Below are 27,600 nucleotides of genomic sequence, written 5' to 3' on the forward strand. Positions count from 1 at the left end.
TCACCACGTGTTTTGGAGCATTTCTCATGTGTCCAGTACTAGTCTAAATTTCACAGAAGGCATTAATAATGTAGGAGACATGGTCCTCATAACTAGAGAACATAGAAAATGTGTCATAAAGTGGTCCTTATTGGATAGTGAAGAAATATCAAGAAGATCAAGGTAGAGAGATAGGGGGAGAGAGAGAGAGAGAGAGAGAGAGAGAGAGAGAGAGAGAGAGAGAGAGAGAGAGAGAAAGAGAGAGAGACAGAGAGACAGAGGGAGAGACAGAGAGAGAGACAGAGACAGAGAGAGACAGAGAGAGACAGAGAGAGAGAGAGAGAGAGATAGGTAGATGATAGCTAGACAAGATAAATAGATAGGTAGAGAGAAAGCAGACATACAGGTGGATAGACAGATGCAGACAGATAAAAAGATAGAAAGATAGATAATGATAGACAGGATATATTAGATATTGATTGATAGACAAGTGGATAGATAGATGTAGACAAGATAGATAGAAAGATGGATAGATAGATAGATAGATAGATAGAAGGATAGATAGATAGAATGAGTGAGTTAGCTAGCCATTTGATAGCATTGATTAAGCACTTACCATGCTCTTGGGGATTGTGCTCAGTAAATCACTAGGAATCCAAATTTTAAAAGCACTAGGAATACAAATAAACGTTCCTCAAAGAACCTATATTATATTTGGAAGAAGGCAATATAAGAAGAGAATATGGAGTGGCATGGTGAGGAGATGGTCTGGAAGTGGTATGGACTCTTTTTGCTCTCTGATGAAGCCTATGGATCCCTTCTTAGAATAATAATTTTTTTTTCATCACAATTGAAGGAAATGCCAAGTTTCGATTAGAGGTTAGTGAAAATAAAGGTGTAACTTTTTCCTATTCAGTTTCCTAGATATCCTTAAATTTACATGTGGACCCTAGGTAAAGAATCCCTTTAAGTATAATTGGTGAGATCTTCCGTAAAGATACACCTATTTGTGGATGCTATTGTGCTGATGGCATTAATCTACAGAACAACATAGGGACTTCTCAATGAGATCTATGATTTAAAAAAAAAAGACAATCTGCATGAAAAAGATAAATGGATGAAGAAACGTATTCATATTACAACATGGAGTTAGAAGACTAGCCCATTGAGTTATTTTGTTAATGCAATGCAGGGGGATGAATTTGGCCCAGAATTGAATAGGAGAAAGTCTGCTGTACAGTTGTACATTAAAAAATCCCATGATGCTATCTGGTACAAAACTCCAATTTTTTAAAGTATAAATATTCTGATAATTTTGCATAGTTGCAAGTCTGTGAATACCATAATCTTTAAAGAGTCAAGTTTATAAGTCAACCAAAGCACAATGGCCAGGCATGTGATGAGTACACACAGGATACAACACTTATCCAACAATGACCTTTGTATGGGAAATGGAGTAAGGGGATCACCAAGGAAACACACAGCCAGAAAAAGGAGAATGGAGATGGGGGCAGGGGAGGTTCAAGTTCTTCACTAGTTCCTGCAAAATGTGAAAAAAAAAGATCTACAAGAAGGACCCCAGAGTGTGTGGCAGACCTTCTGTGTCGGAGCTATGAGACAACAAACAAGGATGAGAATGACATAAGATGAGAAGGCATGGATGGGATGGCATCTGAACTGAAGAAGGGAGTTTCTAATGTGATTCAATCTAGAACCAATGAGGGATTGAAGAGCAGGAGAATGAATATGGGCCAGTCATAATAATAAGACAGCTAACATTTACATAGCACTTTAAGGTTTATAAAGCACTTTACAAATATAAACTCCAGCAGCTCTGAGAGGTAGGTTCTATTATTATACCCATTGAGAAAATTGAGGCAGAGGTAAAGAGACTTGTCTGGGTCACTTACATGGTTGGTAAGTGTCTAAGGCACAATTTGAACTCAGATATTTCTAACTCCAGCTCCTGTGCTATGTCCACTGTGTCACCCAGCTGCCTCTAACTAGGGGTAGCATTTTATAAATGTTCCTTGACTGGAAAAAAGTTAATTCAGTGATATTTGTTTGGAAGTAAAATTCAAGTCAGAGATTCATTTTTAATAGTTTTTATTAATTTATTTATTTTTAGTTTTCAACATTCACTTCCACATGATTTTGAGTTCCAAATTTTCTCCCCATCTCTCCCCTCCCTCCACCTCAAGATGTCATACATTCTAATTCCCCCTTTCCCCAATCTGTCCTCCTGCTATCACCCTCCCCCATCTTATCCCCTTCACTTCTATATTCGAATAGGGCAAGATAGATTTCTTTACCCCATTGCCTGTATATCTTATTTCCCAGTTGCATGTAAAAACAATTTTTAACATTCATTTTTAAAACTTTGAGTTCCACATTCTCTCCCTTCCTCCCTCCCCACTCACCCTCATTGAGAAGACAAGCAGTTTGATAGTCATATTGTGAAAGACTGACTATATTTCCCTCCATCCTATCCTCCTTGATATTTCTTCACTATCCAATAAGGACTACTTTATGACACATTTATTCTATTCTCTCCTTTGATGCTGTCTCACCTCAAAAGTGTTTGCTTCTGATTACCCCTCCCCCATTTGCCCTCACTTCTGTCATCCCTCACTCTCTTATACCCTTCTTCCCTACTTCCCTGTAGGGCAAGAAAGATTTTCATACCAAATTGAGTGCCAATGTTATTCCTTCCTTAAGCCAAATCCAATGAGAGTAAGGTTCACTTGTTCCCTCTCACTCCCGCCTCTTCCTCTCCTTTATAAAAGCTTTTTCTTGCCTCTTTTATGTGAGATAATTTACCCCATTCTACCTTTCCCTTTCTAGTCCAATAATTTTTAAATTATCTCTCCTGGATCTATTTTCTAGGTTAGTTGTTTTTCCAGTGAGATATTTCACATTGTCTTCTAATTTTCATTATTTTGTTTTGGTTTTAGAATTTCTTGGTTTCTCATAAAGTCATTAGCTTCTATTTGCTCCATTCTAATTTTTAAAGAGTTATTTTCTTTAGTGGTCTTTTGGACCTCCTTTTCCATTTGGCCAGTTCTGCTTTTTAAGGCATTCTTCTCCTCATTGGCTTTTTGGATCTTTTTTGCCATTTGGGTTAGTCTACTTTTAAGATAGTATTTTCTTCAGCATTTTTTAGCAAGCTGTTGACTCATTTTTCGTGGTTTTCTCGCATCACTCTCATTTCTCTTCCCAATTTTTCTTCTCTTTCTCTTACTTGATTTTCAAAATCCTTTTTGAGCTCTTTCATGGTCTGAGACCAATTCATATTTTTCTTGGAGGCTTTGCATGTAGGAGCTTTGACTTTGTTGCCTTCTTTTGGTTGTATATTTTGATCTTCCTTGTCACCAAAGTAAGGTTCTATAGTCTGAGGTTTTCCTGCTGTTTGCTCATTTTCCTAGCCAATTACTTGACTTTTTAGCTGTTTGTTAAGGTAGGGCTCTGCTTCTAGTATGGGGTGTGTGTGTAATATTCCAAGCTTCAGGGCTTTTGTGCAGCTATTTTAAGAGATTCTTCTAGGGAACTAGAGTTTTCATTTCTTCCAAGATGGTATGATCGAAGGAGAGGTGTTCACTCTTTTTCTAGTCTGTGCTCTGGTCTGTGAGTGACCACAAGCACTCTTTTCTGCCTTGGAACTGTGAGATACCCTCTCCACCACATCCACAAGCTCTGCAATGCCACCACTCCTCCTCACCCCAAGACTGCCACCCAAGACTGTGACCTAGATCCAAGCAAGGAAAAGCAAGAGAATTGTGCCTCAGTGCCAGCAAATAGATCCCTGAAATCCTCCTCTGATCAGCTGCTTGATCTCCCCACTGTCTGTGAGCTGAGAATTCTGGAAGAAGCAGGTATTGCGGCCCCTGCCCCAGCCCCCACTCCACCCCTCACCCCTTCCTCTACTGTGGCTCTGGGGCTGGAGCTATACCATGTTCCTCTCTCACCAAGGTCAGAGAGACCTTTCCTACTGACCTTTTAACTTGTCTTTGGCATTTGTGAGTTGAGAAGTCTGAAAACCAGCACAGCTGCCAGTGATTGAGTCCCCTGAGGCCTGCTCCAGGTTTGCTTGGGGGGATGGTCTATGCTGGCACATTTTGCACTGGATTGTGCTTCTCTCCCAGTCTGGTGCAACAGACCCTGTTGACCTTCCAGGTGTTCTTGGGCTGGAAACTTGTTTCTCTCTGTCATTTTGTGGGTTATGCTGCTCTAGAATTTATTTAGTCATTTTTAACATTTATTTGGAGGGGTTTGGGGGAGAGCTCAAGCAAGTCCCTGCTTTACTCCACCACCTTGGCTCCACCCCTCAATGATTCCTTTTAAATTAAATTTGTTCATTCACAACGCTGCTTTATGATTATTTCTTAGCATGAGTTAGCACATGGCTACTGAATTTAGGATTGTAGAAGAAAAATTTGAGATTAGAGGAGGTTGTGGGGTACTTATGGATGTGTTTCCAAACTTTTATTCATCCCAGACTTTGCACACTGTGCAGTCATCACAAGTATAGCTAGTGCTAAACTATCTTTACTGTTCTTTTATTATTATTATATTATCTATGCTAAATGGATTATTCCCATGGTGTGAAACAATCTAATATTTTTAAAGGGGGCTAGTGGGGGCAGGGTAGGGGGTGCAAGAGAATGGGATTTTCTAACTAAAAAAAAGTTATAAATTTGTTGACTGATGTAATGCTGGTGGGTATGAATGTAGTTGTGAAGGGTAGAGTTGGCAGGCTGATGCTTGATCACTTCTGCTTCCTTCTCCTGCCTGGTTAGCAGCAGAACTGGAGCACTCCCAAGCCTTTTTGATCTATACCATATGCACTGCAAAAGGATGAGTGGGACTCAGAATTAAACAGGGGAAAGAGTCTGCTGGACCGCATTCAGGAAACTGCCATGTGTTAAATTATCCCATGCTGCTACCTGGTATAAAACCACAATGTTTTAAAAGCACGAATATTCTCCTGATAATGTTGCTTGGTTATGAGTCTTTGAATATCATAATCTTTAACAAATTAAATTTGTAGGTCAACCAAACAGCAATTGACACTTAACGGTGGAAACACACAGGATACAACACATTTCCGACAATGACCTGTGCGTGTGACTTAGATTAAGGGATATCAAGCAAACATATGGCTAGAAAAAAGAGGTTGGAGATGCAGGTGGGAGTCCTATATCAAAAGGCAGAGACATCAGCCTGGACTCCTAGCATAGCAAGGTCAGATTAAAATGTAATTGGGAATATTTGACAAAGTAAATGAAAATAAAATAGAACATAGATAATGTTAATATGAGGTTTTCCAAGTCACTCTGTGGACTTCAGGAATTTTTAGGTATGGTTTAATGGCCCCTGTTTCTATTTGAGTTTGAGACTGGTTTAGGGAATGATCTTTCCTTTGGTAAGTCCTTCTCCTTACTAGATTTCTCCTTAAGCTTTAATCAGTCACACTTTGTTATAACTATTAGCTCACTTTTTAGCCCAGGGACAATATAATGGTCTGTGTAGTCCCCTCCTTTGAGATTTTATGGCAGCTATATCTGATGAAAATAATAGCTAATAATAGTAGCTAGCAATTATATAGTTCTTTAAGGTTCACAAAGTACTTTACATATCTCATTTAATCCTTACAACAACCCTAAGAAGTAGGTGCTATTATCCCCATTTTAAAGAAGGGAATTGAATCTGAGAGAGATGATGTGACTTGCCTAAGATCGTACAGCTAGTAACAGCTTGAGGCAGGATTTGAATTCAGGTCTTCCCGATTCCAAGTCAAGCCCTCTTTCTACTGTGCTGCCTAATTTCCTCAAAGATGGAAAACTTAGTAACTGAAAAATTAACAGCATCATTATAACAGCTCAGTGCCTCCACTTCTGAAAAGTCCCAAGATCTGGCTTTTTGTCTTAATTTAAATTTATGGTTTTCCCTAGCCCCTACCCCGTGCCTCTTCAAGTCTGAAGTTTGAAAGTTAGAATATAGGCAACATTTATGTAAAGCAAGCAGAATACATTACAATGTCTGGTACTATACAGGCATGTGGAAGAAAAGTTGGCCAGACGTTTTTTTTGGAACTCCCCTTAGTCCTTCAGGAGCATTGCTTCAGTACAAGTCTTCTTCCCTGAGATACCTGTAGAGACACAATAATCCTCTCTGTTTTCTCTCTTCTCCTTTTTCAGTCTCTCCTTTAATTTTCTCCTTTTGCCCACTGTCTCTGTGCTGCTGACTCTTCCCATCTCTGGCTCATTAAGTCCTGGGTAGTGAAAGGGATACCATCTTTCCACAGCTGCTGCTTATATCTTGCAGTCCCCACTCTTTCCTTTCAGTTTATTCTTTGCAGACTGTTTATGAACCTATAAGAACTTTGGAGTGTTGCTCATCAGTCTTTGAGTTCAAAGACTGCTATTGTCTCAAATCATTCCTAGGGCTTACATGACCCTATGAATTATAAATCTTAGGGTTCCAGTTGGTTCTCAAACATTTAAGATATGAAGATGGTTTATGCAGGGGGTCTTGATCTGGGGTCCATGAACTTGTATTTAAAAAATTATTTTGATAACTGTGTGTCAATATGATTAGTTTTCCTTGGTATTTTATTTTATTTTATGCAGAGTAATGCAAGTCATTACTCTGATAAGAGGTCCATAGGCTTCTCCAGACTTCCCAAAGGCATCCATGACACACAAAAAGGTTCAGAATCCCTGACCTACAGTTTCAGACCAAGGTAATTCATTCTTTACAAAGATCATTTCCATTTATAATTTGTAGGGATGAATATTCTATTAAATCAATAATAGACTAGAGAATCTTCAGGCTCAGATTTCAAGTGGAACAAAAGAAGCAACATCTGAAAATGTAGAATAATTTTATCCTTGAACAAGGTTGGACTATGTAAGACATATCACATGAAAGTAGACCAACTCTTATGAAACCAACTGGGGCAGTGTGGTACAATAGAAAGAGGATCAGATTTAGATTCAGACAACCTAGACTGGCATCTTGGCATTGCCACTTACTAGCTGTGTGATGTTGGGTGTGAAGAAAATTTTGATGCCCCTACTCAATTTAATCAGCATCTACTCAGTTCATTGTGAATTAAGCAGAAGAGGATTAAGCTTGAGTTAGTTATTTTAGCTAATGCTATTAGGATGAGTTATGATTAATTAATCTACCATGTATTGATGATTATATTAATTGTATTTGATTTATCAGCTAGATTAGTTAGGTCTGTTATAAGGATTTAATTGCTGTACTACCCCCCCTTCCCATTGGAGTACTTGAAATAAAATACATTTCTCCAAGTATAGTACTTGAAATAAGGTTCTTGCCTCTTCATCCCTGTGAATTACTACCCCTGTGCTTCAAAAGCACAACTTCCTTGGATCCTAGAATACTGTTAGCCAAAACTAGTGTTTGATGGGCCATAAAAAGCCCCTGCTGATACGGCCTGCCACTGATGGTCTATAGTTGATGACCTGTAGCTAATGACCTGTGAAAGGCCTGCTGACAACATGGTTATGACTGATGGGAATTGCCCTTAGCCATTCATGGGAGTTCCCCCACTTTTGAAGATTAGCCTATCAAAGGAGTTTCTATGATTCTGAAGGAAACTCCCAAGGACTAGGACCTTCCAGGGACTCCCCAAGATCTATAAAGCCCCTCAGCCCCTTAGCATTGGGATCCCTGACCATGGGGAAGGTGTTGGACCCAACTGATTAGGGACTACCAAGCTTCTTAATGAATTGATTGATCCTGCTCAGAGCTCTGTCTCAGTGATTTGGGCAAAGGTCACTTCACCTCTCACGGCTTCAGGTTCTTCTGTAAAATGAAGGAGTTAGACTATTATTTCCAAGGTCTCTTTCAGTTTGGAATTCTAATCTTTTGATCATATCTAGTATAACAAAGATAATTATGAATAAAAAGGAATTTATTAAGCCTTTACTATGTACCACACCCCGTGCTAACTGGAATACAGATAAAAAAGTGAGAATCCCTGACCTCAAATACATTCTACTTGAAGGATAATACATAGAATTAAAATTCATTACAAGTCAATGGAAATTTATTAAATGCCTACTATGTACATGTCACTGATAATGCATTAACCTTATTTAAGCCAACAATTTATAGCACATCTCTTAAAAATATTCTTTATGTAACTAGTTAAATTGGATGCTTCAACAACAAATTGCCATATGATTTCTATCCATCCTCCCATTCTGACTACAGATAGGTTTTGACTGGTGCGGATAATGAATCCTGTGAAAAAAATGGCATTATTTAAATTCATTTTGTGTATTTCCATTGTGCTGGAACCAATTGCTGTATTTTACATAATTATAACTTTGAATAAAATTATTTCAATACATGCAACTACTTTATGGGATTCATTATTTGTACTAATGGGGAGCTGGCTGCATGTTACAATCATGAAAACTTGCCATCCATATTTGTTGAAACTGAGCTCTGCCACTCTTGTGGCTACCATCTGCAGCAAACTGCCCATTTTCCATAGTTCTTCACTATGCCAGAAGAGCCTCTCCACTGAGGTTTTACTATAGAGAAAACTTCCTCCCCCTGTCCTAGTGGTTTTCTATACCTTTTCTCCTTGAATTCTTTGGTGTATAATTAGTACATTCTCTGAAAAAAAATCCTATTGAGAATTTAAACTGCCCTTAGCTGCTGTCTTCAGGAAGATCCTTGTAAAAACCCAACTTCCACTCATTTCTTGCCTTCTTTCTAGTTTCTCCCTTCCTATCCCCATTGATGTGAGTCATTGGGCACCTGGTCTTCTCACTTTTCCTTCTGGCTATTTTAATGAATGTGTAAATCATTTCACTGGCTAGCAAGAGTGTTTTTTTCCATGAATTCATTATTCATTCAACAAACATTTGTTGAACACCTACTATATGTAAGACATTGTATATTAGGAGCATTGAAGCTTTTAAGGATGAATAATGGGTTAGTGTCAGTCCTTCTGCCCTCTTCCTGCTTGGCCTCTGAGATTTTTGACACTAATCCCTCCTGACTGCTGCTGTCTTCCTTGTATTTCATGTGTTGCACTTTCCTCTTCTCTGTTGGGCTGTCCCTTCTTGGTTTCATTTGCGTGATCATCCTGTAATCTCATTTTCCTTAAGTGTGGGTGTCCCTCAAAGCTCAATCCTGAATCCTCTTCTCTTTCTTAGTGAACTCATCAGTGATCTCCTCCATGATGACTCCCATGATGACTTCCATGATAACTGTTATATATGTGTGGATTTATATATGCATAAATATATATGCACATATATGTGTACTTGTATGTGTATGTATAATGTGTTTATATATAATATATAAATGTAATTTATGCATATTTACATACAGTAGAATAGCTAGGATTAGGGCTAGAGATTTTTTACATATTATAATATATTATAATTTTATATCCATGCACGTGTGGTATATATGCTCGTCTGCCTGAGTACAAATCTGGTCTCAGACACTTAGCTGCATGACCTTGGGCAAGTCGCTTAACCCTCGGTTTCTCCATCTATGAAATGAGCCAGAGAAGGAAACAGCAAACTGTTCCAATATCTTTGCCAAGAAAACCCCAAATGGGGTCACCAAGAGTCAGACACAATTGAGATGGCTGAACAGCATTTTCTGTGTGTGTGTGTGTGTGTGTGTGTATACACATATACATATATAATATGTATATATGTATGTATGTGTGTGGATGTGTGTGTATGTATATAAAATCTCTAGCCCTGATCTTTCTCCCAAAATCCATTTCTTCATTTACAACACTGAACGTGGAGTCAAAAGACTTGGGTTCAAATCTCAGCTCTGCTGCTGTGTGACCTTGAGCGAGTCACTAAGCTTTTTTAGGTCTCAACTTCCTTATCTGTAAAATGGGGATAATGATGGCATCGACCTCGCAGGGTGGCTGTGAGGACCAAATGAAAAAAAACCATGTAAGAGATACTTTGAAAACTTTAACAGGCTACGTAACTGCTAGTCATCATCATTATTACTGTTATTATTAGTATCTTTTATGATCACGATGTTGAGAACGTAAACTTCGTCCTCCCCGCGTCCATCTAGATTTCAATCTTCGTGCCTTAGACTCACCCCTCTCTCTAATCCTCTCACTCCTCCCCTGTTGGATCAGTTACTGAGTGTTTTCAGTTCTTCTGCCATTTCCCCCCTTTCTTCTCTTCTCGTTGCCGCCATGTTAGTTCTGCCATTGTCATCTCCAGCCTGGACTGCTCTGAGCCTCTTCATGGATCTCCGTACTTCTGGTTCCTCCTCAGTCTGTCCTTCCCAGAGCTTCTCAAATAACCCTCCTACTGCTTAAGTCTTGGTTGTGTTAACCCCCTGCCCAAGACCTTCAGCAGCCAAACATGGCCTCTATAGTATGGAATAGGAGCTTCTTAGCCCGGCACTTTGGGCTCTCCGTGACCTGATTCCTCTCTGACTCTCCAGGTTCATTTCATAGAACTCTTTCACTTTCTCTCTTTTGTAGTCAAACTGGAATAAGCTCTTCCTGGGTTTCCTCACCCTCCACATGGAGATGTTTAAGAGTCCCAGAAAGGGGCTCATCCCCCACCCCCACCCTGGGGTTCAAGGTACAGAAGCTTCTTTACAATAGGCATCGCTTTATCCTTCGTCATTGTGATCTGCAGTATCTAGAATAGAACCTTCTACACAGTAGGCATTTACCAAGCAATCACTGTTTACTTTGTACTTACCTGTGTAGAGGCAGCGAGTTAGGATAGTAGATAGACCGCTGGACCTAGCATCAGAAAGACCTGAGTTCAGATTTGTCCTCAGACACCTACTGTGTGACTCTGTAACACACTCTGTTGGAGAAGATACAGCAGGTAAAGAAGTAAGTATGATAGGAGGTAGGGGGCAAAAGGGGCAAAGGAGAGATCAGAGCGAGCATTCTGGCAAGAGCTTACTTCCCCTTGGTGTAGTCCAGCTTCCTCAACTGTAAAATAGGAATTAGGATAGCCCCTACCTCCAAGGGTTGTTGTGAGGATCGAATAAGATAATATTTGTAAAGTACCTAGCACAGTTCTTGGCACATAGTAGGTACTTAACAAACCGCCTCCCTCCCCCTCTGTGTTGCTTTCCCATAGTAGACTGTATGCTCCTAGAGAGCCAGGACTGTTTTGGTTTGGTTTTTGCATTCCCCAGGTTTAGCACACACTCATAAATACTTGTCGAATTGAATTACGCCGCCATTTTGTCTTCCAACTCTATTCATTCCATGAAGCCCAGGCCCTCCCTCCTCATCTCTGCTCTTTGATTTCTTTGTCTTCCTACCAGGCTCAGAGCAGGGGCCACTTCCTCGTCAAGCTTCCCGGTCATCAGCTCTTACCAGATGGCTCAGGCTGGTCTCTCCTTTACCCCTTTTGTCCTCTGGCTCACATCGTAATTACCTGTTTACCTTCTGTGTCTTCTCTTTATGATCTAGCCCAGTCGATGAAAACAGATACATGAGCATAGTGCAAGGTAGAAAGCACAGTAATATGGGACTCAAGAGCTGTGAGTAAATGGCTGTAGAGTGTCTCTTTAGTAAAAAAAAAAAATAATCGTTTGAATATCTGTCAATTCAGCAACCATTTATTATGGACCTTACTGCCTCTGGGGCCACACTTCACCTCTCTGTGCCTTGGTTTCCTCATATGTAAAATGCAGCTAATTATAGCACCTGCTCTTCAGGATTGATGTGAGGATTAAACAAGATAACGTACGTAGTACTTTGCAAACCTTAAAGCATTATGTAAGCGCTGGCTATAATAATAAATTATCATTTATAATAATAATATTATATCCTCTATATTAATATATTATATCAATATGATATGTATATATCATTATTAATAATGGCGGTAGTAATAGCAGCAACAAGAATAATAGTAGTAATAAGTAGTAACAAAAGCAATAGTGGTAGCAAAAGCAGTAATATTAATAGTAGTAGAGTAATAGCAGTAGTAATATTAGTAGCGGTAATAATAACAATAGTTTTATTATTAGCAGTAATGTTGGTAGTAGTAATAGTAGTAATGATAGCAGTAGTAATAGTGATAGTAGCAGGAATAGTAGTATTAGTAGTAGTAAATAGTAGCAGCAGTAGTGGTAATAGCAGTAGTAATTATACTAGTGTAGTGGTACTAATAGTGGTAGTAGAACTTGTACTACTCCTATAGTAGTAGTAGTAGTAGAAGTAGATGTAGTAGTAGATGTAGTAGCAGATGTAGTAGTAGTAGTAGTAGAAGTAGAAGTAGACATAGTAGTGAAAGTAGTAGACATAGTAGTAGTAGTAGAAGTAGACGTAGTAGTAAAAGTAGTAGATGTAGTAGTAGACATAGTAGAAGTAGTAGTAGTAGTAGAAGTAGACATAGTAGTGAAAGTAGTAGATGTAGTAGTAGACATAGCAGTAGTAGAAGTAGTAGTAATAGTAGTTGTAGAAGTAGACGTAGTAGTAAAAGTAGTAGATGTAGTAGTAGACATAGTAGTAGTAGTAATAGAAGAAATAGTAGTAGAAGTAGATGTAGTAGTGAAAGTAATAGACATAGTAGTAGAAGTAATAGTAGTAGAAGTAGTAGTAGTAGTAGTAGTAGTAGAAGTAGACTTAGTAGTAAAAGTAGTAGACATAGTAGTAGACATAGTAGTAGAAGTAGTAGTAGTAATAGTAGTAGAAGTAGACGTAAAAGTAGTAGACGTAGTAGTAGACATAGTAGTAGTAGTAGTGGAAGTAGTAGACATACTAGTAGACATAGTAGTAGCAGTAGATGTAGTAGTAGATGTAGACGTAGTAGTAGTAGTAGTAGTATAGTAGTAGTAGTAATAGTCACTTGTCAGTTAGGTTATAATGGGAATTCCTTACATAGAAGGGTTAGAGTAGATAATAGCTGAGGTCCCTTCTGGATCACAAATTCCATGATTTTCAGAGGTTATTAAAGTACGTGGCCTCTAAAATTCCTCTGAGCTTGAAATCTATGCACCCATCAACCTTCCATGTGTCAGCTGCTGCATGAGATTGATTTATAATTTATTTTCTTTGTTCTTAGAGCTCTCAATGTGGCAAAATTGCACAATTAATTTACACAATGTATTTACAATTCGCAAGTTGCCTTTTGCAGAGGTAGTGCTAACATTTCTAGGAGCAAGATTCTGTCTTCAGGGTTGAGAAGATATATTTAAATTATTCCCTTACATACAGCTAACAGTGTTAGTTTCTTAGAAGGTATAGGCGAACATCTAATAACTTTGTATATCTTAGTTGATTTTAAAAGATGGAATGATTGTTTCACCTATTAATTTATTCTGAGGATTTGGGCTTTGAGGGAGTTGGGGAGGCTTACCTTCCCAAAACACATGGCCACGGGCTAATGTAGCCTTCTTTCTGTTCTCCCCTACTGAGATTTTTTTAATTGATGGGTTGTATTTATTCTATGATGTCATGCTTTTCTTTTCTTCCATTTGTTCAAACACATAAATGCAATTCAGTAATATTCTTTTTCCCCCTCTCCTTTTCTTCCAGGCATAGATGTTCTTTATCAACTAGGCCTTGGAGGCAAAGATGTAAGACATCAACCAGTAGAGAATGTGGTACTATCATCATCTACTCCATTACCTCAGAGGGTTCGTGTAGCAGAAACAGGTGTCATTCTAACAAGTGATACTCATATAGAGGCACCTACCAGGAGAATTTTGCCATCCAGTCTAGGACAGCAATTCACGATAGTAATTGGATTACTCTCACATAGAATCAACAATGCTTTTCTCTTCAGTATCAGAAATAAAAATAGACTGCAATTGGGAGTACAATTACTACCCAAAAAAGTGGTGATCCATATTGGTGGGAAGTTGGCAGCATCTTTCAATTACAGTATTCATGATGAACGGTGGCACTCCTTTGCCATTGATATTCAAGACACAGTGGTCTCCATGTTTGTCGAGTGTGGAAAGAAGCAATTCAGCAAAGACATTCTTTCAAGAATGCAGGCATTCAATGCAGATAGTGTGTTTACTTTGGGAAGTATGGACTCCCATTCAGTCCACTTTGAAGGAATAATTTGTCAACTGGATATAATTCCCTCAGCTGAAGCATCAGCAAACTATTGTAGATATCGGAAACAGCAATGTCGCCATGTTGATACCTACCGATCAGAGACTGGGTTTCTTCACACCACCACATTGCCTGGCCTCTTACTGGAAAAGTCTCCATCACACAAGCAGTTTGGTGAAGAGGTACCATCAGAGTATAGAACATATTATGAAGGAGAAGGAAACCCAAATTCTGTAAATAAAGAGGTTCTATCGGGCCATAAACTTCGAGCACCCTGGGAATCATCAAGTTCTTTAACATCATCTGTCCCCTGGGGAAACATCTCTACTGGGGGTCTCATGAAACCTGAAATCCAAGTCACAAAGCTAACCACCAAAGAACATAGCCTACCAAACTTAAATCTGTCAGCTCCTCACCATCAACTCAAAAAGGTGACATTGAGCTCCAATGAGAAATCCGGCTCAATCCAAAATGTTTCAGACAATGCTGTGGGACATAAAGAAGGAATAACCAGTCTCCCTTTGCCCAAGGAGAGGCCATCTGTTGTCCCTCCCTTTACAAAAGATGATAAAATTGATGACTTACAAAAGGATATCGAAGTGAATCAGCATGCTGAAAAACTCACAGATACGTCACAGATTTTGAACACAACCTTGTATCGGGTAACAACTGAACCATTTGTGGATCATAATCATGATCAGTGGAAAGGAGGCAAGGGTGATAGCGATGGTACTTACCACATTGAGGATAACTATGAAACTGACTTTTATGATTATTATTACTATGAGGATCTGAACACGATGCTTGAAATGGGGAATCTGAGAGGCCCCAAAGGGGATCCTGGACCACCTGTAAGTTGCTTTTAAATATGTCTTGCTGAAATTAGTTTACTGAGAATTTAAGAGAGAGCTTTGGAATGGAGTATACATAGTAAGCCAAACCTGTGACAGAAAATTATCCTGAATATAATGAATGAATTTATGGTTCCTATAAGATGTAGTTCCAATAGGAAAAATTTTAGTATAGCTATTTGTTTTTGCTGGGTGGTTGGGTTTTTTCCCCTCTTAACATTATTGGCAGATTGTAGGAGCACTTAATTCTGGTGATGTTACAGACAAACCAGATGTCTTGCTTTTTCAGTTGAAATTCAGCCAGAGATTCCAGTTGCTAAATATGGATTCAGCCTTCTCTGTTAAAAATTATTATAATGATAGGATTAATGTGCCTTCCTGTTAAGAGATGGGTCAGAAGATGTGTACATGAGTAGTGTGGAATGGCCAGGCAGGGATGGGTTAAAGACCACGTTGATGGAAGGGAGACTGATACCAACAAAATCTCAGGTTCACTTGGAGTTTTAGAGTTTCTCAGAGTATTTAAATTATGCCTTTTCAGCTACTGCTGACATTAACATTGTGGCAACATGCCCATTGGTAGAACTACTTTGCAGAGGATTACTATTGATTAATAAAGGAAGTAGATTTTAATAGCTGTTACAGGTTGTCATGCTAGGCTAGGCAAGGATTGCTATTCTGAATTTATTATAAGCTACAGACTTAATTTTTAAAGGTGTAATAAATATGCATTTGAAGATTAAATACAGGCTAGTCTACATCTATCTGAAATAAATTCAGTGAAGAAGAAAAAATAAATGAATTCAATTCAACTAAACCAATATTTATTAAGCACCTTCTACGCATTAGGCATTGTACTCAGTATTGAGCAAACAAGAAAAAAAATCAAAACAATCTCTACCCTCAAGGAGCTTATATTCTGGGAATGGCCTCCTGTGGTGATTGAGCTGGGTCTTAAATAGAGAGAGGGAAAATCCGAGAGGCAGAAGTGGTGGTCCCATCACTTATGGGTGAGCTGTTGACAGAGTCATGAGCTGGTTGATTTCATTTTCCACTTTTCGTTGGGTTATCATGGTAGTTATTAACACAGTTCCACAGCCATATAGATATTTAAAACATGATATAGCAGATAAAATACTAAACATCCATTTAGTCAGCAGACCTTGATTCAAAGCCCACCTCAGAAGCATAACTAGCAGTGTGATCAGGGGCAGGCCACTTAAACCTCTGAGCTCCCCGATGTCCTTATTTGTAAAATGAGGATAGCAATATTTGTGCTACCTACCTCCATAAGGTTATTTTGAAGAAAGACACCTGCAAACCTTAAGAGGCTATTTAAATGTGAGTTACTATTATTGTAAAGTCATTTTAAGTTTTGCTGCAGTGTTCTAACATATGAGAAATCAAATAATTAGAAAGATATTATCTTCTCACCTTTTGTGTTTGAGTCCCATGTCTATGAAAAATTATATTTCCTTTAGTGCAGTCAGACCAAAAAAGATTGCCTATGATACTAAGTTGTTTGATGAATATGCTAGCTGACATATACTGGAGTCATTGGTGTAGATCCAGAAACCATTGGACGGAGAAGATGATACCACTTGCTTAAACTGGTTTTTCTTTGTGGTTATTACTGGAAAGTTATTTGATATGTACTGAGCAACACTTAATATAGTTTTGGACATGTCTACAAATATTGTGTATAGATACTATTAACCCAGGACAAATTTTTTGCTTAGTAACTTAGTAACTTGTGCTTAGTAACTAGAGCTAGTAACTAACAAATAAAAATCAACTTTTTGAGCTCAATTAACATTCTAAATGAAATTGTAAGTTAAGAAATATACACAATTCAAAGGCACCAAGGCATTCATTTATACTTTCATCAATAAAAGTATACAAAGCTTTGTATTAGACAACACAAAGATGTTTCAAACTGATCTGTTTATCCAATCACCTCAGAGAGATATTTCATTTTATTTTAATCTTAAATATTTTTAATCTCAAGGCGGGCACAGTGGATAGAGCACTACTACTTGAGTCAGGAAGGCCTGAATTATAATCTGGTCTCAGACTCTTGCTAGTTTGGTGCCTCCGGGGAAGTCACGAGCCTCTCTTAACCTTAAATTTTTCATCAGTAAAATGGTGATATAATGGTACCTAGCTCCCAGGATTGTTCTGAGAGTAAAATAAGATAATATCTGTTAAGTACCTTGCAAACCTTAAAATGCTGTATAAATGCTAGCTTTATTATTATGATTATTAAAAAGTAATATTTGATATAGTAATTTTTAGTTCTTCACATTCCAGTTTTAATAAAAAGATCATCTTAAAAATGAAAATGTATAAAGGGAATTTAGTTTGGAAAAGTTTGGTTTCTTTTTTATAAAGAGGAAGATTAGTTGACATAGTTCCCCAAACATACTTCATTATTTCTTATTCTGAAATCCTTCTTGATCTTATCATAGTGACTACTATTCCCATTTCTATTAATTATTCATACTTGTTTTATTCCTCATATTTATAAGTTCAACATTTCCAGAATCTGTGACTTGATGAGTGTGAGTACTCCCACTTCTGATTCAAGTCACAAGTACTTTCACTTTTATCCCCCCTCTCCTCCCTTCTTGCTGAATGAATGAAAAATGTTAGACCTGGAGTCAGGAAGACCTGAGTCCAAACCCAGCCTCATTGGCTGTATGACTGAGGACAAGTCACTTACTTCTGTCCACCTCATTTTCCTCATCTATAAAATGGAGATAGTAATAACTCCTGCATCTCGGGGTTGTTGCAAGAATAAAATGAGATCACATTTGAACTTTACAAACTTTAAAGCGCTGTGTAAATGCCAGTTATTATTGTTATTTATCCAGGTTTCATACTACAAAACACTGAGGATGTGATTAGAAAAATCACAACAGCCCTTGCAGCTAAGGATCTCACATTCTCATAGGGAGAGGCAATACACAAAAGAAGTTTCAGCAGCAAATCAGATGGAAAAGTCCCAATGGTTCTTAGGGTACGGCAAAAAGTAGATGGTAATGCAGCTTCTGTGGAGCCATTGCTATTGGTAAAACTGGTTTTGTTTTATCATCTTAGTCTTTAAGAGATATTGGGGTCAAGATATTCTCCACCTTTTTGCCAGCCTGGTGATGACTGTGTCTGATCTTGGCAAGGCTAGGACTCAGCGAACAGATATTCCATATGTTCCTGAGCTCTCCTGGAAACCTTCCACCTTAGCTGAAATACCTAGGACCAGTGCTCCATTAACATAGCCTATGACAGCTTTGAAGAAGCTGGGGACACCTCCAAGTCATGAGGAAGAATCTGAGGACTTCCAGGGAGGCACAAATAAAATAGCTGTTAATAATAGCTAATGACAATAATCATGATTATTAATACTTTATACTTACACGGCTCTTTGTTTTCAAAAGCACTGTAATATCCATCATATCATCTGGTCCTCACAGTAACATTTTAAGATAAGTAGTGAAACAACTTTTAATAACAATTTTTGAATGAGGATGATGAAGCTTAGAATATTTCTCTCATCTCTCTAATGCAATTCAACAAACATTTATCAAGCACCCTGTGATATAATTCTTGCCTTCAAAGGGCATATTACATTCCAATGGAGATTACAATATCAACACAAGTATAACACAGAGAAAATTGAGGATGTATAAAGCACTGACAACTTGAGGGACATTTATTTTCTACATATTTTATCTGTACATAGCTGTCTCCATGTTGCTGCCCCCCTTAGACTCCTTGAGGGCAGGGATTACCTTTTACCTTGTCTGAAACATGATAGGCACTTAATATATATTTTATTGACTGTTGAATACTCATTCAAGAAATTTGACAGTTAAAAAGAAATTTAAAAAATGAAACTGTCTAGAGATTTCTGCCATAGGAGTCAGTATTCCAGATGTTTGGCAAGGGGAATGAACTGGTTTTAAAAGCATGTGGGTAAATTCAGTTGATTATAGTGTGTAGTTGATGAGGTTATGGCTTTGGATATGGTCACAACATTGGTCAGTTTTTTTGGCCCAGAAAATTCAAGTCCTTAGCTACGTGCTATACCTCAAACCCTTAGGCAGCCAGCCTCAATCTGCCATTTCACAAATATGTGATCCTCAATCCCCAGGAAGCTGGTAGACCAATAGGGACCATTCCATTCAACCCACTTCTTTGGGCCATTCAACCCATTTGTCTTTGAATATGAAAAGAGAACACATGATTAATCATAAAACCTGAGATATAAAGGGTCTCAGAGGCCATTTGGAAGGACCATGACTATGAAGGAAAAGGAAATGAGAGAGAACCAATAGGATTGGTCTGCTTCTCCCACCACACTTTTTCCCCCAGTCTCTAGGACAAGGGAAATGATAAGCTCTCACCAGCCTTGGCCCTAGTCAGACCACATTGGGAGTATTGTGTTCAGTTTGGGGCAACACATTTTAGAAGGCATGTAAGCTGGAAAACATCCAGAGGAAGGTGAGAAGATGGTGAGGGATCTCAAGATGATGCTATAGGAAGCTTGTATGAAGTAAATGATTATGTTTAACCTGGAGAAGAGAAGACTTAGAGGGGAACATTGTGACTATGTTCAAGTATTTGAAGGGTTGTTGTGTGAAGAAGGGATTTCATTTTGTTTGCTTGCTCCCAAAGAACAATCAACCAATAAACATTTATTAAGCACCTACTATATGCCAGGTGCTGTGCTAAGTGCTGGGGATACAAAAAGAGGCAAAAGATAGTCCCTGCCCTAAAGGAGCTTACAATCTAATTGGGGAGATGAGACGCAAACAAATTTATACAAAGAAAGCTATATGTACAGAATAAATGGGAAATAATTAACAGAGGCAAAGCACTGGAATTGAGGGGTTGGGGAAGATTTCCTGTAGAAGGTGGGATTTTAGTTTTGACTTAAAGGAAGCCAGGGAGCAGAACTGGGAGCAACTGATGAAAATAGCAGATAGATTAAAGCTTTATTTAAGGGAGGGGACTTTCTAATAATTAGAACTCTCCAAAAGTTGACAGGGCTGCCTAGGGTGATAATGGGTCCCCTTCATTGGCTGTCTTTAAAAGTAGATGCTGGATGACCACTAGTCAGATGGGTTGTAGAGGGGATTCTTGAGAAAGGTACCCATTGGACTAGATAATCGATAAGGTTCCATTATACTCTCAGATTCTATGATTCCATATTAAAAAAAACAGTTTAAGTCACTCCCCCCCCCATGACTCAATTGGCTAAACTTCCTACCCACAGTTTTCTAAAACTTTTATCTGCTTTTTGAGGTCAGTTTTGAACTTAGACCTTCCTCACTCCAGATCCACAGCTCTATCCACTTCACCACCTCAGTTTGAAGGATGGATTGACAAGGGGATAGACTAGAGACAGAAAGGCCAGTTAAGAGGGTATTGTTATAATCCAAATTAGAAAAGATGAAGGCCTGATTAAGTGGATAACAACAAATGTAGAAAGGAGGAGAAGGGTATGAGAGTTATTGCAAAGAATCCAAGGGACTTTTGCTGCTGACTGGATTATAGGACCACAGGATTGCAAGCTGGGAGGGCCCTTGGAGAGAGTTATATTGGCGATCAAGATGGGCTCTTAGCACTTATTCAACTAAGTGCCCTTGAAGAGTTTGACCTTTATTTCCTTGATTAAATTAGGAGTCCTTGATGACCTCCTTGCCTTAAGGGAAAGCCTAGTTTACAAGGGTCTGAGTGCATGTTTGTGACATCAGAGGCTTTTAGACCATGTGGGTTTAAGTCGCATTTTTGTGACGCTTTTAGGTCATGTGGGTGAGTCCCATGTGTGACTCACCTTTGACCCTGAACAAGATACATAAATTCAGAGGTATGACTTTCTCCCTTGGAGCTCTGAGCCAAAGCAGGAGTGGCACGTGACTCTAGGCCAGCCGTTGTTATGAGCTCCCCAGCTTTAATGTTGATGCTTCTCTGGTAACTGTATATTGTGATTTTGTCAGACACAAATATGTCTGTTGATTCGTGTTTATTTGTTGGTATTTGCTCTGAAGTTGAGGGTGCTGGCTTTTTCCCCTGAACTAAGTGAATGATATTTGTATGTTGGATTAAAGTAAGATTGTTAACCCCTTGATGTTGCTTTCCTTAGTAAAGCAGATCGAAAGAACCTGGGCTTGCCACATTCTTGTTTTGGGCTTGTGTTGGTTTTTCACCCCCACAGCAGCTGCTAGCTGAATTGTCACAAGAGTCTAATTCAAGTCACACATTTTACAAATGAGAAATGGTGTAGCAAAGAAGACATAGAAGAATTGAAGATGACACTGAAGTGTCTGGGAAGATGTGTGGCACACCATTAACAGAAATAGGAAAGTTGGGAGGATGCTTTAGGAAAAAAGATCCTAAGTTCGGTTTTGGAAATGTGTAAATTTGAGGGGTTGATTTGGCATTAGAGATATGGGATTATAATTCTGAGGCCATCTTGGTAATGGAGGGAATGGAGCTATAAATTTATGAGTTAACTACCTAGAGGTGATGGAAGAGTGAAGATATCGGAGTATAGATATATTCACCAAGAAAGAGAGTATATAGAGAGAAGAGGGTCCAGGAGAGACCCTTGGAATGCTGCCATATTTAAGGGTCAGAAGGAAGATAAGGAGATAGACTAGAAGGTAGGAGGAGACCTTCAAGAAGGTAAATGAAGAACCCTGCAAATTCAGTGTTGCACAAACCAAGGAAGTGGAGGGGGTATAAAGGAGAGGGCAGTCACTATTGTCAAATATCGCAGTGAGTTTAAGGGCAATGGGCAATGGGCAATGGGCAATGAAACAAAGTCTTTGGTTTTCAGCAATAAGGAGTTCATTTGTGAATTTGGATGGAGGTCTTTTACTAAAATAGTGGGAATTGGAGCCAGATTTTACAAGTGGTAAAGTGAATGGGCAGTGAAGAAATTGTAGAACCATGTGGAAACATCTTTCTAGAATTTTCTTTTTTTCCTAATCAAAGGAGAGGAGAGAGTTATTATGATAGCTTAAAGGAATGACTGGATGAGCATGTCCTCAATTTGATTTTGAATGAAAGCATTGAGCGTATTTCCCACAGTCCGTAAAGTATATTCTATGATGTTTCCTATATTTTAAAAATGTATTTAACATCATTAAAGTAATGTAGGTTCACACCACATTTAAAAGAATATGGATTGGCTAAAAACCTGGTATTGCCTTTATTTGTAAAGTTTGCAAAAGTGTTTCTCTCACACCAACCTTGTGAGGTAGGTAGTCTAAATATTGTTACATCTATTTTATAGATGAGAAAATTGAGATTCTGAGAGGCTGAGCTACCTGCCCGTAACTAGTGAATGTGTCTAAGTTAGAAAATGTTCTTATTCTTCAATTTTATTTTTAATTTATGGAATAAGACAAGCATTTCCATAACATAGTACAATAAAAAAACTGAATGCACATGAAACTACAAGTCTACTATACATGACTTGCTATTCAGACTGATCTGTAGCACTCAGTCTGAACCAGATTAAAACGTAATTGGGAAATAATTAATCAAATAAGTAAAAATATAATACAACGTAGATAATGTTAATTTGTGGTTTTCTAAGTCAACATGAGGCCTGCATAGATCATTTCTATTGAAGTCTGAGGCTATAAACTACTAAGGAGTTGTTAATTTCTATGTGCATTCATACCAAGAGTTCCTTATACTGTGCAAATCATAGGTATGTTCCCTGACCCAGCCCGTATAATGAAATAATAGGTAGTTATCTATTGGGGTTTTTGTAAGGTAACCTCTAAGAAATTTTTCACAGCCTGTATGACTTGTTCCCTTTGAATTTTCTATTCCTTTTTAGCCCTAATATGATACTCTGTTTGATACAAAGTCTCTGGCTCTAGTAGGTACCCACCAGGGCAAGGACTGGTATATTGCAGTTTTACTATTGGAAAGAACAGACGGACTTCATTACATGCAGTCCCGCTCCACACATTACACTGTGCCTTGGCATACTTCCTTTAGAAGTACATAAAATCCACAGGGCTTCAGCTTTTCCAAGGAAGCCCCAGTTGGAAGTGTGCTTAAAAATCTGTAGCTCTTGGTCTCCAAACCCTAAATTGAGTTCCCCTTCTCTAGTAAAAGTAAATTTAGGTAAAAGTTACCCACAAAACTGCCCATTCCAGTGCCTGTGCAAACCATCTCGGGTAGCCAGCCCCATGAGTCACGAGATTCCTGCTGTGATTTCTGACCAGATTAAAAAGGACACTAGAGTTCCAGCTCCGGTCCCTGCTGTTTGGGGTGAGGAGGTGGGGGCTGAGCTTGCTATTAAATCATTATCAGCTGGGAGCAACGAAGTGGTAAGTGAGCAGGCCGTGTCAAATCTTAATTAATTTCAACCAGCGGAGAGAGGGCCTATGTGGCTAGCCTCTACCCGTTTTAATCTCCTCATTTCTTTCTCTTTCAAGGGTCTGCCAGGTCCTGTTGGTCTACCAGGTCCATCAGGAAGGAGAGGTCCAAGGGTGAGTAAGTGGGTTGAATGTTCCTCCTGCTATGAGAATGATTATGAATTTCAAAAGAATACGAAGGATGATAGGTGGCAACCTTCAAACAGAGAAAGACTCTATGGTATCTTCAGCTTGGGGCATGCTGGTGTATGATCTCCCTTCACCAATGAAGATCACAGCTTCTCTGTGACTTAATTATCTAATACTCTAGATGGTAAGCTCCTTGAGGACAGGGACTCTCTGTTGCCTATTTTGTATTCCCAGATCTTAACACAATACCTGGCACTTAGTAGATGCTTAATTAATATTTATTAATTAATTGACTGACCTGAAGTTACACAATTAGTAAGTGCTAGAGTTGGAGCCATTCAATTGGTCAACAAGTATTTATTGAGCATGTATTGTGTACTGGGCTTGGTAGATGCTGGGGATAGAAAGACAAAAGAGCCAGAGTCCCTGCACTCAATAAGTTTGCATTCTGTCAGGGCAAATAACATGTAGACATACATAAATACTAAACACAAAGTAATTACTGTGGTTAGCTTGTAGTAGTGCCTAATAAATTCTCTTTCTCTCTCTCTCTCTCTCTCCCCCCCTCTCCCTCCCTCCCTCCCGTATTTAACTCTTTCTATCTCTCTCTGTCTTTGTTTCTCTTTTTCTATCTGTCTTTCTCTCTTTTTCTGTCTCTTCCTCTCTGTCTCTTTCTCTGTCTTTGTCTCCATCTTTCTCTCGCTGTTTCCATCTCCCTCTCTCTCTCCCCTTGCATCAATCTAAATTCAGGATAGGAGGAAGCAGCAACTGGGGCCAACATGACCAGTGTTCATGTAGGAGACTCAGTTCTTCCATACTTTACATCTAGAACTAACCATTATACCATGTGGCTTCTATATGGATGCTAATATTATCCAAACAAAAGGTGAATTAGAAGAGATGAACCACTGGCCCAGAGTTTTAATTAGAATGAGGCTTCAGTGGGGCAAAGCCAAGTGTCACCGAAAAATATATAAACTATGGCACCTCCCCCATGAAACCATTCCTGGACCCTCTAATTATGATTCTCTCTCTTCTCCTCAAACTCTCCTATAAATACTTTTCTGTTTATGTTTTTTATCCTTGCCCTGTCCTCTAGAATGCAAGATCCTTGAAAGCAAGGACTATTTCTTTTCTTTAAAAATTTTCTTCATATCCCAGCCCATAACAGAAAGCCTTCCCCATAACACATGCTTGTGAGATTGGCCTGCTTGTCTTTTTCTGTTCTGTCTTCCTTGGGGATGGCCCATGCCTGTTTCCTCCATAAAGTAGCATGGCTCTTTAAAGCCTGTCCTTCCTTTGCCAATTCCAAAGAAGCAAAGAAACACGTGGAGCCTTGTTTGTTTGGCTATAAACACCCAGCCAAGGCATTCTCTATGAGCACATCCAAGGAAGATTATCAAATTTGCAGCAGCAGAGCTGGTCTATTGCTACTTGTAACATTATTCTTAGCTCTGTAGTGATCTCATCCATTTGCTGCATGGTGGGGGAAGGTCAGGTTCATTTGCTTTGGGGAATGAAGAGGAGTGGGCTTCCCTAAAATAGTACATTCCTGAATTACATAGTGGAAAATAGAGGGGCAGAATATTAGCCAGGGGGGAGAAATGCACAGAATAAAAAATATCACCCTAAGGAGCTGCTGCATTTCTAAAATTACATCTGCTGAACAAATATTTATGTGTTATGTAAATCAAAAAGTTGTGCTACAGCCAGCTCTCCCCTCCCCCCCCCAACTTTTGTTTTAACTAAAGCAGCCCATTTTATTTAGGGATGAGAAAGTGGGTATCCTGCTGTATGCATGCGTGTGTGCATGTGAGTGTCCAAAAGAAAAATGCAAATACCCAGTTTTCAAGTGTGTGTTGCCAAGGCCTGGGAGAAGCAAGGCTTAGGTTGTGTGGGAGTAGACCAGCACCCACCTGAAGCCCTTTGGGGACCCAACTGGAGAAGAGGGTTGGGAGGGATGGGAGGGTAAGACAATAGGAAGCTCTTCTGGTTATACGTTTTCTCAGAAGAGAAAGACACGGTGAAATGCTGAAATACACAGTTTGTCTTTGATAACCCCTCCATCTTTGCCTCTCTCCCCATTCCCTATACCCCTTTGTGGTCTGCCCCTCCCAGATCCTAATGGCCCAATGTTGCTTTTTGGCTCTGGAAAGCACATTTATGCAGATGTGCTCTACCCACATGGACTACACATTCCAAAGTTACTTCTCCTTCCCTCCCTATCTTCTTGTTCTTCCATCCCTCAGAACTCTAATAAACCCTATAAAATTCTAATTACTATAATTTGGAAGATTGAAACTAAGCATTTTGACTTAAATTCTCACTAAGGTATGAATGACTAATAAACCTGACCCTTTGTTCATTTAACATTTTTATTGAATATGTAACATATGCAAAGCATATGTTAATAAGTATCTCCACATATTTATAGACCCAGGAGCACAGCTAGAACTTGCTACTTGCTTGAAGTGACAAAACGCAGAAGTAAATGCCCCTGCTCACTGTGCTGAATCACAGCAAGACCTTGGGGCCTGGGGATCTTTGATCAACTGGTTCTTTCTTTGAGAAGCTGTGTGATTTTGTGGAGTTAGGAATAGTTGAGCTCTTATCCTGCCTTAGACACTAGTGATGTGATTTCTAGTCAAGTCAGTTTCTCTCAATGTCAGTTTTCCTCGTCTATAAAATGAGGATAATAGTACCTTCCTCACTGGATTGCTGTGAGGATGTAATGAAACAACACATGTATACAGGGTGTCCCAGAGGTCTTAGTGCCCTTTTAAGTGCTTACAAAGGCGCTAAGAATTTTGGGATAACATTTCTTTTGCCTATGGGTAGCAGATTCCCACCTCCTGTTCCACTCATTCCCGTGATCCAGAATCTTTGACTTCTAAGGAGAAAATCCTTCCCCTCCCTCCCTGAACTCTTTGTGTCTCCCAAACTCTTACTGCTCCCCACTTCAGCTTTATAGGTCTTCAAGGCCTTAACTTTGGCTACCCTTGCACCCCTGATCAATTATTCCCAAACTCCTATCCACCTCCTGTTCTTTCTACCTTCTGTCATCCACAGAAATCTGACTTTCTGCAGAAGACCTTGCATCCCTGGTTTGGGTGTTAATAGAGCATGGGCAGCTAGGTGGGTCAGTGGATAAAGCACCAGGCCTGGAGTAATGAAGACCTGAGTTCAGATCTAGCCTCAGAAACTTACTTAGCTGTGTGACCCTGGGCAAGTCACTTAACCTCTGTCTACTTCATTTTCCTCATCTATAAAATGGAGGTAATAGCGCCTACCACCCAGAGCTGTCATGAAGATCAAATGAGATAATAATTGTAAAGTGCTTAGCACAGTGCCTGGCACATAGTAAGTGGTATATAAATGATAGCTATGATGATGGTGGTGTTGTTGGTGATGATGGTGATGGTGATGGTGATGATGGTGATGGTGATGGTGATGGTGATGGTGATGGTGATGATGATGATGTTGGCATTACCATCGGCCCTTACCCTCAGGGGAAGAAAAAGAACCAATGGGAATGATTTCCCAGGGTCTTTTCCAGCCCTTGCTTGGTATATCTGCAATCCCTTGCCCCCTCGGTCATCCCCACTCAATTACATATTTTCAATCTCTTCCTGCCTACTGCTCATTTCCTCCTGCCTACAAACACATCCGTGTCTCCTCCGTCACCAAAAACCCCTTCCTTGATTCTTCCATCCCCACTAATTATCATTCTATATTTCATTTGCCCATTGTGGCTAAGCTCCTTCAAAAGGCTGTTCACAATAGGTGCCTTTACTTTCTCTCTTCTCATTCTCTTCTTAAGCCTCTGTGTTCTAGCTTCTTCTCTTAACTGGCATATCCAATGGTCTTTTCACCATCCTCATTCTCCTGGACCTCTCTGTAGCTTTTGGCGTTGTTGCTCACTCTCTTCTCTTTGATACTCTCTTCTCTCTCCCAGATTTCAGGGCACCCCATTCTCCTGGTTCTCCTACCTATGTGACTTCCCCTTCTCAGTCTCCTTCGCTGGATTTTTATCCATATCATACCCTCTCATCATAGTTGTCTCACAGAGTTCTGCCCTGGATCCATTTCACTTCTCCTAAACTACTTCACTTGGCGATCTCACCAACTCCCAATTAATTGCTATCTCTATCTATCTTGC

General features: G+C 39.2%; 1 protein-coding gene across 1 annotated transcript in view; it reads left to right on the forward strand.

The window, feature by feature from the left end:
- The window catches only part of COL24A1 (collagen type XXIV alpha 1 chain), a 378,533-nt gene that overhangs the window by 35,627 nt on the left and 315,306 nt on the right, over positions 1–27,600 (forward strand). Inside the window, exons 8-9 of the mRNA XM_036755470.1 lie at positions 13,532–14,910; positions 23,373–23,426. Of these exons, the coding sequence (XP_036611365.1) occupies positions 13,532–14,910; positions 23,373–23,426 (1,433 nt within the window). The remainder of the gene's footprint in view (positions 1–13,531; positions 14,911–23,372; positions 23,427–27,600) is intronic.

The sequence above is a fragment of the Trichosurus vulpecula genome, chromosome 4 (assembly GCF_011100635.1).
Source record: "Trichosurus vulpecula isolate mTriVul1 chromosome 4, mTriVul1.pri, whole genome shotgun sequence".
Classification (NCBI taxonomy): domain Eukaryota; kingdom Metazoa; phylum Chordata; class Mammalia; order Diprotodontia; family Phalangeridae; genus Trichosurus; species Trichosurus vulpecula.